Below are 16,153 nucleotides of genomic sequence, written 5' to 3'. Positions count from 1 at the left end.
GAGAGACTTTTCTCATCTGAGATTGCGCACAGCTTCACTATGTGCTGAGGGGAAATCTGGGTGGGAATTGTTGTTTCACATCCCAACGTTTGTGGCGCTTTGAGCGGGAAAATGCAAGCATATATCCTGCCTTTTGCGGGCATGATAAAAAGCTCCAGCCCCGCTCTCTCTCTCTCTTTCTCTCTCACATTGACTTTCCAGCGGGAAAATGGTGGGGAAAGAGTTTCGCACACAGCATCTCACCATCTCACGCCTCTCTTCTCTCAGAATTACCTAATTTTCAGTCAGTGACGAACATGGAAGCTGAACGGTTGGATGGTTATTGTGATGAAGTTGTGGGTTAGGAAATGTGTCGCCTTTTTCCTCACCTTCCTTCACATTGCACTTCCTGCGGTTCTCGATGGATTTTAATTAAAATTCAGCACATTTTTGCCCTGCCTGTGCGTGGTCAGTGTGAAAATTGACGGTGAAGTGGACTACAAAACCGTGATATATTGGCAGGAATACCTGCAAGTATTGCGTTTCTGGTGGAGGAACTTTGCCCCACGGACTATTGTAGTTGCTGGATTGAATATATTGATGGTGTACTGTTGTGCTGGGAGATGATCAGAATTGTTGGGTAGTAAGAGGCCATACTCAGGAATGTTCCTAGTGTTGTCTGGTCTGCTTTTTGTGTCGCGAAAGAAGGGTGTCTGCTGGTGAATACAGAAATATGAGATGACGGAGAGAAAGAGGAGTCTGAAATGTGATGCCTGCATTGTCAAAGGACATGACATTATATACACGAAATGACGAAAATTCCTCCTGTGTGTATGTGTGTGTGTGTGTGTGTGTGACTGGCAAAAAGCTGAGCTTGCGAAGATGGGAAGAGAAAATTCATACTTTTTTGTCGCCTCTTTGCCATGTTGGGGGGGTTTGGCAGGGAAGATGAGGTGAAACTGTGCTGATGGGTGGGAAAAATTGCAATTTGTTAAAAAATTCCTTTACGTGGTTTTCTTCCATCATAAATCAAATTAATTTTTTGCGCCGCACTTTCACATCTTGGCAGTGCTCAATAATGTCTGTTTGATATATTTGAGCACACATGAATGGATGTTCGGAGGCAATTGTGAGAAGACATTTGTTAAAATTATCTGCTTTGACTGAGACTCAGTAAGTAGTGAACACCCTTACTACCCTTGACATCCTATCGTGCCAAAGGGTGGTGAGAGAAATAATAATTTTCCCAGAGAATGCTTGATGTTTTCATTTCATTTGAAATGGGTACATTCTTGTTCATTGAAAATAAATTATTTATGCAGTGAAAATATGAATTTACTGTGGATGAAAATGTCTTCTTCATGATGATGGCACATGAAAATATTGATTTTGTAATTAATAATTTAATTAATTTTGTCTTTTTACCCACATTCATTGAGTCTTTGTGTGCGTGTGGTTTGAAAAAGAGTGAATTTGAATAATTATGAGAATGGTATATTGTTGATGTGTAACGCACTATTGTTTTTAGAAAAGTTTTACATGATGAAAATACTTTGGCCAGACATGTGTGATAGCCGTAAAATGGTGAGATAGAACATTTTAGAGTTCCAGTGATGAAAATACAATGAGATATTTTCGGTGAAGGGGAGGATGAATGTGGCGTTTTCTCACCCCCTCGCAAAATGGGTTTCTCTCTTGGGGATGGTCTTTTTTTCCTCCACAGTCGCTGTGAATAGATGAGGGGCGGAGGGGTGGGCTTTTTAGAAAAGGGTATTCAAAGAAGGATGCTGACTATTTAAAGGCATTACAGGACTTTCTTCGGCACCCCTTTCTCTGGCCTGGTAATTGACTACATCATGCAACCCACAAAATCGGCATTAATCATACGCTCCTTATGGTCATTAGGAGAGGAATTTCATCTCGGGGCCATGCGAGACACATTTTCGGGGCGTATCCCCATGAGAGGTCACACACCGACCGTTGGATCTCAAAAACAACACTTGTATCGTGGCTTCAATTTGATTTTTTCCCGTGTACACGATTCCTCACTGAATTTGGTCATCTATCAAAGTGTTAGCGCAACTGCTTCGTCTCTAAATCTCAAATCGGCGCAAAGACAGAGAGAGAAAGAAACAGATAGAGTGAAAGATGGGGTGTGCAATTCCACCCCCATCGATAAATAATACAATCAATTACTCGCTGTCATTGATTTTGGGTGCTAAACAGTGCGAGATTGCTTCTTGCGAAAAGTGTAGGGCGTACAATTGATTTCTGATAAATAGGAGGGAATCCTATTTATCACCGAGTAATTTCTTATGATATAAGGTCACGTGGAGCATAAATTGTTGTCTCCCGAGGGAAGGTGTGTGTATATGTGGAAGAATCAACAATAAATTTATGTCAACACCCTGAGAGAAAGATTGTGGGGTGGATTCAAAGTGCGCTCAAGGGAGAGATAAGTCAAATTGTGGTGGAAGTCACACATTTGCAGTCACAGATGATGGGGTGGGCAAGGAAACTGATGAGATGTGATGTTCGGCATGTTGTACTTGAGTTTGGGCCAATTTATGGATAAATTAATGACATTCATTGAAAAGTGGGGATTCAGATCTGTCACATATGATTAACAAGGTCGACTTGATTGAGTACGTGTTGGGTTTTCAATGGCTTTCAAATGAATCTGAAGTGTCTTCAGGACAATTGTCTTACAGATTTTCATTTTATCACATTTAATCGAGGAAATAAGCAGACGGATTCGCGAAAGGGAATTTGGAATTTAAATAATTGCATAAAAATCCGAATTTATCATATATTTTGGACAAATTCGTTGATTTTTGCTTCTAAATCCAACAAGAATTACTTTCTAATGCCTTTTCATTGTTCAATAACACAGTGAGGAACAAATTTCACGAATTTCAACTGAACACATATTGTACATATTGTTTTTGTCAATATTCACATTTTTCGCAATTAATTATTTTGTCTGTTGGTTATAATTTGGTCATCCTTATTTTGTATTTTATTTTAATATTCCAACCATGCAATCACTAATGAATAAAGTTCTATGCTTCGTTGGAAGTTTGTTGGAGTTATTTTGTCCATTTCAATATTGTATGTTTGCAAGCGCGCGGAGAATATGATTCGTGTCTATATTGTACGCATCTGTGGTGATGTTGGCTGTGTGAGTGTGTGTGTGTGACCTGATCAAATCACTGTGACGAAAACAAAACTTTTGCCACGCTGTTGAAAGTCACGGGGTTGGAAAGAGATATGGTGGTAAAGCTCAGGGTGCGAGTGTAATGTATTTTTGTGTGCCTGATACACGTGTGCTATGGTAACACGACAAAATACATTCCACCCAGGCAATGAAATCCCTCCCTCTTTCGCATTCATTCACTATCTAACTCTCCCTCTTCTCACTTCAGCCCCCTTTTGGCGCCCAAATGTTGGGCAGTTGCTGGGCGAGAAGGTGGCCAATTGCCGTATAAATATGTATACAAGTGATCGTGGAGAGAAGGGGTTGGATTGAGATACACGCCGGGGTGTTTTGTGGGGGGAGTGTGAAAATTGGAGAACATGCTCACTGGCTGATGTCCTTACGATATTGATAAAGCGTCATTTGGAATTGGGTGCCGTGCAGAAGGGCGGGGGTGTGTGGGGAAGGGCGAAAATTTGATAAAACGGGGCAAAGAGCTTTTTTGCCATGGGATACAATTTCACAAGAGGATTCGTTATAGGCTGTTGTGAGTGATCATTTATCACACTTTCTCGCCTCCAATCTCATTCTTAGTTTATGTTATGTCATCAGTATGGCGAAGGGGATTTGTTTGCGCTTTATCTGAAATGGTCTCTATGCTTTTGGCTAACTTTCGGTCTGTTCATTGATCTCTTCTGTGGACTCGCTTGTTATGGAGTTTGAGAAGAAACCTGATAAATTTGTAGTATAATTAATTTTCCATCTCCGCTTACCTATAAGTTTATAAGTTGCTGCAAGGGATGAAGCTCTGAAAATTTACATTGTGTGCAAGGGGTATTGGAATTGGTTGAATTCACAGAAAATTAGTTTTGCAGCGTGTGTGGATGAGATTTTTGGACTGAGTTCCGAAAGCTTCCGCTGAATGCTTAAATGCAATGGTCTTTCCTTGGCCCGGGGAACATGCGGTGTCAGTGTGTTTGGGGGTACATAAATCATAAATAATGCAAACAAACGAGAGGATAACACTGGAGCTCAACAATAAATTTACTTGTGTTATTTAATATATAAACAACATATTATATTGAGTTGGTTGCGAGTTGAAATTTTCCAAAATTGCATTTATGTGCACTCTCTCGCTGGCAAGTTGTATCACGATTCACTGTGGTTTGTCAGGGGGTGTATTTGAGTTTAGTGCACTCACCCTTAGTACGAAGTATATCTGCTTTTTTGTCTGGGATGAAATGTGTGTAACATGAGTTGATACATCGTGTACGAAGTGTGGAAAGGGTGGAGAGTTTGTCGTATTTGAGATGAATTGTGTTTCGAAATGTTTCATATGAATCCCTGAGGAATTTTATGCTATTGTCTGAATTTCTGTATGCTAAGTATGTGAGAACGTGTTGACGAAATTAATGTAATGATGTTTGAGTGTGGTCGTCTTATGAAATGCATCTCATTTCAATAGAACCCTCTGGATTCTACCAGCAAACGTGAAAAACAATAGTGAGTGGCAGAAACTTTGCAATAAAACAAGAGAAATGAGTGTTGATTGTGAATAGTTTCTGAACACTGTGGGATTTTGGGACAAAATGACACTGATTCGAGTGGTATGATGGAGATTTTTATAGTTTTGGGCCTCTGTTTTGTCCTGTACGAAGCACTTGACATCTTCCAAGGGTGCTATCATCAGTATTACCATCGTCACACTAGCTATATAGCGACGGGTGGCGAAGATGGATCACATGGTGGTGAAGATGTAGAAGAATGCTCAGATACGAAACATCTACTCGCATCATCTGGTGACTCTGACAAGGACAGTGACGCGGACAAGGGTGGAAAATTCATCAAGTCGCCCGATAGGTGCTTTGTTGTGGACGAAAAGGAGTGTTATGGTGGCGAAGCACTAAGTGGTAGTGATAAATGTACAATATTTTCTGTATCAGAGTGTGTGGCACGAGAAAATGAATTGGGTGCCATTTAGAAATATCCAAACACTGGCTATGTGTTCAAAAATCAACGAGGTATTGCATAACATATCAATTGACATTTATTTTTATCTCTCCACCCCCTGAATTTTGATTAATTTACATTGCGATGAATACATAAAAGTGTGTAATGCATACATTCTAAAACTGTTTGTCTCTTTAATTTGCTGACAAATTCAACACAATTTATTCCGTTTGTGTTTAATCACTGAAAACAGTGAAAAAATACAGGATATTTGGACAATTATGGGGAAATTGGATAAAATTTTGTCGCACAATTCGATTAAATCCAACCCAGTGTGACTTGAAGTGTTTAATTAATTTCAGTTCAGAAATATTTTCAACATCTAGTTGAGTCACAATGATTGGGTTATGTTTGAATGAGATTTTAGCATGCATTGACTTGTTGGCGATATTTCGATGATACATTTAATTTAGGCGGGGCAATATTTACTGAGTTAGAAATCTATTTGGGGAGCTTATATATATTCCTGGAATGGAGCCAATGTGCGTACAAACTAATGAATTACATTGGAAGGGAGACATTTATCATGTGTTGTCCATGAATTTTAGGGTGCCTGCATATTGAGTTGCTGTACTCTGTGGGCGCGAATGGTTTGATGTTTAGAATCAAATGGACGAAATGGGATTTTCTATTATGACCCAAATTTCCAGTTTATTGCATAAATATTGATGCATTTCTGAATTATAAAATGGTTGAATGCAAAATTTGGTAAATAAAGCGGTTGTTTAAGCGCATATTAATATCATATGTATTTACACAGAAATTGCATTTAATTATATGTATATTTATATATTTGTTTTAAAATAAATTTCTAATGAGGATATAACGTTGAAAAAGATTGTGTATATAGTATTAAATACTGTAATTAAAATTGCAATATTTGAAAAGGAACCAAATTGACATCATTAAAATTGTACGTTTTCCAAAATATACACTTTTTGACAAATTACACATATAATAGTGATATATAATCGTGATTCAAGTTCTTCGAGAGAACACTTTGAATAACAGATCAACGACCTTTTTTTATCTTATCTAATATACTAAATTCATACAATTACGTGATGGTTTGAAATTGTCTGTATACAGATTACACTGAAGAGGAATAATACTCAGAAAATCTAATTACCGAATGGATTTCCATTCACGCGGTAAAATTTGCAATATGTACGACCCTCTCAATTTGATTGTGGGTGCAACGCTAAAGCAATATAGCTCAATAAAATCTCATAGATGTCCCTCTGTAGCTGTGGATAGAGCTTTTATTACTCTGTGGCGTGCAACAAATTCCATAAATAAATTGAGTGAAATTGAGTAATATAGATCTGTGATTGTGTTGCCAAAGTGACGCTCATGAGAATTCCAATTGGAGAATAAAGAGGGGGTGGCGAAGTGATGCCATTCGTCTGGATGGTCCTATATTTAGTCACGAGCAGAAATCCTGTGTGGAGATGTGTGTGACACATAAAAGTTTGCACAAAGTGTACTTCAACACTTGGTCCAGGGGTGAAAGACACAAGAAGTGAAAGTGAGGATGACAGTGATGTGTGATGTGGAGAGAGAGAGAGAGAGAATGAAATAAAATATAATGATTCTGTCTGATGGTGGCGCTCGAGGCTGGGATTTTGGGTGATTCTGTCTCTGTTTTACTTTTTTTATCTGGAAGGTCGAACTCTGACCACTGAGGCTGATGGTCATAAAGTCTATCGGACTTTGGATGATGACAATGAGAGATAAAATCGCAATCGAACTTGTTATTTTGTGGTTCTCTCTGGACATAGACACACACACCCCTGAGATTTTTGGGTAAAATGTACAATCAGATAGCAGAAATTTTTCTTAGCTAACCCCCCGGGTTTTTTTTCCGTCTTGCTGCCATCCGGTCGTGCTTGACCATGTAAGAGAGTTGAAGGAAAAAAGATACAGTGGAGTAAATTGTATCGCCAGCAGGAGGAGCTCTTTAAGTAGTCGCTTGATAAAAACCTGCCTCCTCCTATATAATTGTGTTATTACGTTTTTTTTCGTCTCACTTGCCCAGCGTCGAGTCGATTTTTGGGAGGTTTACACTCGGGTGTGTTGGACAGAAAATGACTGCGTGGGGGTGAAATTGTTGGGCAGAAATAAAAATTTGACTTGTAAATGTAACAATTACGAGATAAAAAGAGGAAGATTCTGTGGGGTTGTTGAAGTGTTGCTCGCTATATACACACGTTCATCAGCATTATATATTTGCGCTATGGGTACATAAAATTTAATTTCAATGGTCCCTCGCCCTCATCAAGAGTCTTTTTCGGTGATTTTTCCCCACTTGTTTTTAACAAGTTTGCATTTTCGGTGCGAAGGTCGCCAGTGGAGGCGCCTGGTACCAGGCGCCACCATCACGCTTCGTCCAATTAAATGACGTGTCTGTGGATTTACCACTCATTTTCGCGTTTCTGCCCATGCTGTGTGTACATATTGAACTCTGTGCGTTCAAAGGAAAATAATAAAACAGCTGCTAATTAAATTTTTCATTCACTACGGTTTGCAGAATCCCAGCGAATCGAAAAACTGAAAAAGCAGATATTTTAGCTGGAAGATGTTAAGATCGGATTGGAACTGATAAGCGATCGCAGCGAACGATGGAGGAAACTCAAGAGTGTGTCAGAAACATGTAAATTTAAAACAAAATTTTCATTAAATTCTATGTGCTAAGATCTTAGCATAAAAAAGCGCTCAAAAATCAGCTTTTTCAGTCTATATTTAAGGATCTTAGCATTTTATGTTCGCTGCTGGGATGCGACAATCCGCTCTTGGGTATACTTTGAAATGCTAAATTCTCGATAATACCAATATCGGATCTTCGGAACGACGATATATCAAATGTGAATGCTATATGTGTGTATTATAAGAGAGTGATTCTAAATATTTTATTCAAATACTTTTCTCAACTGGAGATACATTGGCAAGCAATACAGATATGTACATGATAATGTATGTATATATTTTTCGAAATCCTGTATTTATCATCCTATTCAGCATTGAAATCAGACACTCAAGCTCACTCACTCTGGAGCAATCAATATTCCCCAGTATCAGTGGCATGCAAGAATATTTCTTATGCATAAATATACATAGAATAGGGTGAATCCATTTCATCCCATTGCCATTCCTCGGCACTCCTCTCCGCACACGGTCCCTGAGTATTGGTTGAATTTTGCATATGGTGAAGTGTGTCGTTTTCTATCAGATTTCTCTATTGTTGGGAGAGGAGAATCTCTTACTCTTGGGGTACACGAAGAAAGTGATATTGTCATGGAATTTGCATTTGGAAATTGCTCTTGCTATAGGATGATTTCAAATGGGCAATTTTTGTGTTATTCCTCACGGAATGGGGAGAAGATATGAGAAGAGTACACACTTTCGTACGATTTCCTCCATGAAGAAGCCAAAGGAAGGAAGTTGCGAAGGACTTGGTCGATAAGAATGGGAAGATTGAGATAGGGTGGCAAGAAGGAGAAAAAAAAAGTTGAAAACAAACAGTTTTAGAATATTGCATGAATGAAATATTATTCCATTTGTGTATTTCAATTGGAAGTTTTGTCTTCTCATTGTGTGATAAATTTCCAAACGGAAAACAACAATATTTTTAGCTATCCTCTGTACTGTTCGCGGAGTAACTGTTTAGAATAACTATTATACATTCTTGTGAAGAAACTGTGCGGGAGATTGACTGTAGTGCTCGCATTCTGTGCTCGAATCCATTGGGATGGTCCAGGGAGCTCATGTGCCATCAACTATTGTCACTGAATTTGGTGATGCTGTAGCAATTTGGAGCGACCACCCAGAATGGACTCACTGGAGCGTCTAATGCGTGCGGCGCCACTTCCTCCGAGCTTACCAGGCTCCCAGGGGTCGCGCCGTGCCCTCGTCCATGCCTCACTGGCGTCTGCCGTTGGTAGGAAAGGACGCCACTTGACGGGGACATTTTGTCTCACCGGAGACACAATGGAAGGAATAATACAATGTCTTGTCTTTCTCAAAGCATTCTCGGTAAGTTTTCTCTTTGTCGTCTCTTTCCCTTCCGCACCACGCAAATATTGAAACTTTTTCACCCCCTCATAACCTTGTCCCCACAGAACCCCTCATGATATGCTCAATGTCGAATTTGTCACACAGCATTTCTCTCGGGGGGTGATCCTCATTTTTGCCCCGGGTCTATTCTGGGGTGAACCACAATGAGCGTGGGAAAATTGAGGGATGGCACACGCTGGGCGGATAGCGGGGGGTTCACAGAGATTACTAATTTCATAATTGTGTGACTGGATAATTTATGACTGAGGCGGAAGAGTGTGTTTGTGTGAGTGTGCAAGAAATTGGAATGATAGATCAATTAATAATGCAGTAATTGTTCCATTTATTATATTGCGGGAAATTGACGAGTGCACTCAGAGGAATCATTGGATATATTCAATTATCACCGAACATGACAATGCTATTCTTCATTTCTAAGTGTTGGGAATGTAGGGTAGGTCACAATACTTGCAGGATGGCGAAAGGAAATGACCACAATGCCAATAATAATCTGATTGAATTGTCTTCTCTTTTCTCTGAGTGTGCTCGAAGACGCAGACTATGTATTTTCTGGGGACCTTTGAGAGCGACATGATAATATCAGATGGAGTATTATGCCAATAAAAGTGCGAGAGAGGAAGAAAAGACAGTGCGAGAGACATAGAAAAGGGAGTCCAAACCCATTAAAAGATATTTAACGGATGGTCGCCTCTCCTTTTAGACTATCATATCTTCTTCTGAGAGCATTAATGCTCTATGGCGTCTCTTTGGCTCACTGCGAGACAAATAATGTCTATGGGTATAGATTTTGTAAGTAAGAGGGGATGATGCTATGTATGAGGGTTGGATGAATGTCGGTCGGGGAGAGTGGGAGTGGAGGAGCTTTGAAAGATAGCAAAATCGAGAAACTCCATCGCAAAATTGCCTACGCGTGCGAGTTTCTTGCAAAGTCAATCCAAAGGATGATGCTTGAGTGTATTTGAATATTCATGGAATTTCATTTAATTTTTACAATGCGTCGCCTCGCAGAAAATATCTTCACGATATTATACTGGATTTTACCCCTGAAAGCATTTTCTTGCCATTCGTTTTTTTTCCCTGGCAGCTCGTGAGCGAGAGTCCAAGTTAACAAATTTGACTTCGTATCTTCGTGCTGCTTCACAATGACTCGAAATGAAAGTGAATTGAAAATTGAGAAATTAATGAATCGCTTTCAGCATCTCTCGATATTTTTTTTGTGAAGCACACTTTAGGGACTGGATTTCACGGAGGGAAATATATTTTCGCTTTTGTACCCCATTGAATACGTAAGGAGCTTTTTATTAACTGTTATATCTGTTCATGTTGTGAATGAATTAATTTGAATTTTATGTAATGTTAAATCTGTTTTTTGAGTCCATGGTTTTTGGGTTGCAACAAGGCAAAGTTGGTTGGCAAAAAGAAAGAAGTGGCTCAAAATTCAATGATAAAACTAACTTGAAATTGTTTTGTGTCGTGCAACTTTCATCTCTATAAAGTTTTTCTTTGTGATTTTTGGTACATGAAAACTACATGCAAGTTTTGTATTCTCACACCTTCGACTAAAGTTGACAGCTTTCATTCTGCAATAATCCTTTAATGTTCCTAAGATAAGTGTGACTTTCATTATGTTTTCGCAAAGTTGGCGATGGATTTGATGTGTGCGAGTGTAAGTTTTCCATGGATAAATATCAAATACTTTCCTATGCTTTATGCTGCGATGTGCTGATAATGTTTCAGTAGGCGAAGGGTTATAGGAAGGCTCCTGTTTCGCACTACACGTATTTCCGCTCACAATTAACGACATCTAACCCGATAATGCGCCATTTTATGGGTAACACCGACGGTTTGCCTGATGGATTCTCGGGGGCAATGTTGATGGGGTGCAAAGTTTTAAATTTCCACGCGTTTCCTGCCACAGGGTCTTCCATAAGACATTAAAGTGGATGACGATGTCATTATTGGAGTATTAAATTCTCCTTCTTTCCGCTCCACAAATATTTCCTCGTGCTACTGTAATGCCAAGAAGAATTATATCACTGGATGTGTTTGTATTTTTTATTTTTAGGGTGAAATATGAGTAAGAATTTACGCTTGTGGTATAAATCACACGCTAAAATCCTTGTTATACAATTGCTATTGCTGATTATGTTGAGATATAAACAGGTTATGTAGAGTTTCTTGACAATTTCTTAATGCAAGGTTTGAAAATCATCAAAGCTATTTCGCTCCACCAATTCTCCATCCTTTTATCCTTACTTCTGTGACAATTTAAGAGGAGAGAAATGTGGTTTGTCAATATCCGAGTGTTTCTTCACCCTTTTTTGCCATCCACTTGTCTTTCACTCAACTCTCTTTCCTCACTGACAATATTTTATTATTCTCGCGAATACATTCGGCGTGAATTGCTTTGGAGGTGACAGAATTTTCGACATGCCGAGGAGAAATTCCACTTTCAGCTCTTTGTTTTTATCACTCAACTTTTGCATATGTAGTTTCCTGTCTATCACAATGATTTGCTACATGCGCCAGCCATACAAGAGAGACGCGTCCTTGTTCATCTTGCTGCCTATATTTTTCCAATAAGGCACAATCCATTTTCACCCATTTCTCTTCATGAACACCCGCGTCACACACACGCGTCGTTTTGTTGTATTTCGCACTCTTCATTCCCCTTTTTCCCATTGGAAATTCAAGTTTTTGGTACAATGAAGGCTGTGTGCACACGAGAAACCTCTTAAGATGACTGTTCGCTAGTTGCGAAAATGAATTTCTTCCCTCTTCACTTTATCACAAAGAGCGAAGGATGCTTTTCTCGTGCTTTCCCTTGCTGAAGATGAGGAAAAACAGCTTCCTTTGGGATGAGGGAATCAAGAAAAGTGGGTTTAAAAGTAAGGAAGTGACATTTTGGTCGTGTCACTCAGGAAACGATGGCTTTTTATTGACGTCTTTTCCAAATTACATTAGGTTTTTCAGTGAAGTTTTCCGTTCTTGTGTTTCACACTCAACATTTTAAGATATTTTTTTGGGGGTTTTGTAAGTGCATCTGATGGAATAGAGATTATTTCCAGTGAAGCTTCACATGCAATCTGTCAAGAAATCCAAGTCAAAAAGGAGAGAATAATTTGAAGAGGAATGCTTTCGGCGCGATGCTCAAATCACGTCGTTTTATGCGACATTTTACATGAGATGAAGAGACACCGGCGACATATTGCAAAGTGTTGCGGTGTCTCTTCAAAATGCGAACGGGGACGAGAACTTGTGGGACACACAATGCATAACACAAGGTGGATGGATGTACTTTTCACCGAGGAACAAGAAATTGCCTCTGGGACTTTTTTTTCACCACCACCAAGTCAAACACTCAGATTTTTTCCTGGTTGGGAGAAAATAATTTTCTCAACCCAACACTTTTTTTTCACACCCTCGAGCGCAACCTTTTCTAGCTTGTGTGTTGGGTTTTTGTTTGAAGCCACTGCAGTGACTTTTTTTTCTGCTTTCTGTAGAAAATCTGTTATGGCAGAGTTTCAAGTTTTAGCGGTGGTAAATTTGTCACGTGGAAAGAAAAGGAGAGTCTAAAGAATATGTTCCATCATAATCTGCAGCTTCATGGCTTTTGTATGTGTTTTATCAGATGGGTGAAGGATAATACCCAAGTGCAATGACTATCCGGGATACACATTGAGTTTGACCTACATTTTCACCTTCTCTTTTTGGGCATTTTCATGCTGCTACTTTGAATTTATATTGCACCATGTAATCTTGAGTAAATTGTGTTGAGATACATTTTCAAATTAGTTTTTGTAATTACTTATGTGGCTTTAACGACGTCCAGTTTAGGGTTTTAGCCTTCTCCATTAGAGAAAATAAGTGCGGTTCTAAAGCCCATCTGTATGTATAGGGACAGGGCGCAAGACAATTCCAGTGAAGCGTATTTTTCAGCTGAAATTTGCAATAGGTGGGATTCGAACACACGACTGTAGCATTGAGAGTCAAACGCATTAAGCCACAGCCGCTCTTGCATCGGAATGACGTCAATATCGATTAATGATAAAGGTTTTACGATGCTCTTTGGTTAATGACTTTTGAGGCGTCTAGGTGATCTCCTCAAAACGGCGAATTGTAAAGACTGTATCATATTATATTCATTTGAAGTTATGAAAATCTTAATTTTATTTGAGTTGTAATAGAACGAAGTTGAGCTCTACATTATATAGCTTGAAATTGCTTCCATTACTTGAGGTTGTTAAAGCTTCTCCATTCATTGCTGATGCCACAATATCATCTTTTTGCTAGATGCTACAAAGTTTAACAATGTGCATCCTGAAATTATGTATTGTTGTATAATTTATATATATCCAGCAGGTATGAACTATTTTTCCCGCCAGCTGGCATGAATGGGGAATTGAGGTGAATGGCTGAGAAAAAAATCCCTAATAATGGTTGGTCGGATGTCGGGTATATATTTTATGTCGGAGGATATCATGAAAAATTCAACTCTGCTATTATTCCATATATAGAGGCATAATGTTTTTGAATCTCTTGAAATGTGTCTCTTTTTTGCGTCCTCCGTGAATGAGTGGGGAATTGTTGGCAAGAAAAAGAGGGGGTGAGGGTGAAAAAAAGATGGGAAATTGCTCAATGAGAGTGTGTATGGAGTATACAATGTAATGCCCCAATTTTCCGCGTGAATAAATGGTGAAATGCTGAAACTGTAGAAAAGCTGATCTCACTCAATGATTATTCAACAGTGCGGCAACATATGCTCCTCTAGAGAGACCTGCCTTCCTCATCTTCGGCTGCTTATGTGGGTGGATGGGTGGTTGGGGTGTGTCTGTGTGTGGTATTGTCGAAAATGAAAGCTGTATTTATTTTGTTGATATCCTTGTTTGATTATGTTATGTTAGAGCTCTGAAGCTGGTGGAAAAACCGGAGAATGGCACTCTGGAGAGTATCCTTTTCATTTTGCCTTCCTCGCTCCATCTCATTGATGGCTGAGCGCCCCGGACGATGGAGGGTCCTGAGCTAATGACACCACTCAGGATGGGATTTAGTGGAATAGGATGGGATGAGACCGGAATATGAGTCGGGTGTAGGTCGAGATAATGAAATCAGTCACTCGAATGTGACAATTTCATCGAATTCTCTCCCAATTGTTATTCCACACATTTATTCGCGCATATATTTCCAATGCTATTCTCTTTCCCAGAGCGCACACACCTCCTCCATGTGCCATTTATTGGGAATGTACGTTCCTTCAAAAGGCATCGCTGCGTTGTATTGTGAGACCGATGAGGTGTATCTCCTATTTATATATTTTCTCCTATTTCCCCGACTCACCCCTTTTTGACACACGCGAAACTAAACTCCCAGCGATTGCCAATGCCGCTGAACGTCGGTTAAGGCTTTTGGGGCGATGCGGTTTGGAGTGAGATATGAAATTCTGCGACCTGCATACGTTATGAGGGCGAGAAATGTGATGAGTTTGTTGAAAATCGAATAGTCGTCACTCTGTCTAAATTACAAATGTATATTTAGAGCATCGCTGCTCCAACATCGAGCGACTGTCGTGTTGTATTGAAGGGTTCAATAGTGGCTGATGGGAATGGTTTATTATACATTCCAATGTGTTCTATCTATTCGTTTTTACCAAACAGATCATTTTTCCCGATAACCTTTACAAATTTCTGGGTGAATTACGTTCGCTCACTTCTGTGCGGTATGAAATGTATTTTCTATCTGGTAATTGCTTCTTTCTTCAACTTTTTCCACTTTGGCTCTTCATTGGGTGACATTCAATGTATCAAGTCACCGTTAATAATACATGTGGGCAGATATTGTGCCAAAGACAAACCCTTATTAGTAACTTTTTTTTGCCATGAGAAACAATTCAAACTTTTTGTGTTGTCTCTCGAGCCAACATCATTTGTTACTTTTTCTTCACTCTTAGCTTCCCATGACTGAGGGACACAATGGAACTCTGTTATCTTCCATTTTCAAGAATATATATATCTAACATTTCAACTGGCATTTTGTGTGAGTTTGTGTGAGGAATCCGGAAAAGTTGTGGCAGAATTATTAATACAATATCGATGAGTTGGCTGATGATGTGGAGTTACACAAGGGAGTGCTTTTTCATTTTTCAAATCTCACCGTGGAAATTAATATAAAAGGCACATTGGGGTGTCTGAATATTAATTTTACATTGACGGATGGGAAAGGTGAACATCCTGCGAAATCAATAATCTACATACAATCGCGGAAGAGGTTTGACAGTTTGATTAGATATAATCCAGCAGTGAAACAGACGGATTAGATGAAGATTGAGTTGTATACGGTTAATTTTGTATTCACAAATAAGATATCAATCGATAATCTTTGCTTAATAAATGGTTTTCTTCTGAAAGCTCTATTTTTCACTTCAACAAGAATTCGTCACACTTTGAAAATGCTCTTCAGTGCATGTAAAATGCAGATATTTTCCATACTTTTTCCTATTCAAATGATCTCTAGTCCACAGAGATTTTGTTCAGGATACGTTCGTATACTGATTTTCTATATTCAAACCATGTACAGGCAGCATTTTATGGTGAAAAAGCATCCATGATTCATCTGTGAAAATGTGAATATATTTTTTTGCTGCATTAAATGTGGAAAGTGGCACAGAATGGAGGGTATTTTGTGGTGGAAGAAAGTGTGCACTGACTATATTTCAGCGAAATTAGAAGAAAAAACTGACTTTTCTGTTGCACACACAACAATACACAAGAAAATTCATCTGAATTCAACCCTGATGTGGAATATTTTGCTCGACAGTAGACGTGTTTGGACTGACAATATTGTGCTCTCTATCGCCTCTTTTTTTTTTCTTCTCGGCGGGTTTGAAGCAAGAGAGGA

General features: G+C 39.1%; 1 protein-coding gene across 9 annotated transcripts in view; it reads left to right on the top strand.

Moving 5' to 3' along the window:
* LOC132261761 (neurobeachin) overlaps positions 1–16,153 on the top strand; it is a 114,467-nt gene that overhangs the window by 40,491 nt on the left and 57,823 nt on the right. For 7 of the 9 annotated variants that reach the window (XM_059760724.1, XM_059760718.1, XM_059760722.1 and 4 more), the window contains exon 1: positions 9,014–9,217. The exons of the other annotated variants lie outside the window; for them this stretch is intronic. In XM_059760724.1, the coding sequence (XP_059616707.1) occupies positions 9,014–9,217 (204 nt within the window). Of the gene's footprint in view, positions 1–9,013; positions 9,218–16,153 lie in introns of those variants that run through there. 9 annotated transcript variants of the gene reach the window in all.

This window comes from Phlebotomus argentipes, unplaced genomic scaffold (genome assembly GCF_947086385.1).
Source record: "Phlebotomus argentipes unplaced genomic scaffold, Phlebotomus argentipes genome assembly contig_15, whole genome shotgun sequence".
Classification (NCBI taxonomy): Eukaryota; Metazoa; Arthropoda; class Insecta; order Diptera; family Psychodidae; genus Phlebotomus; species Phlebotomus argentipes.
This window is presented reverse-complemented; position numbering and strand designations above follow the sequence as displayed.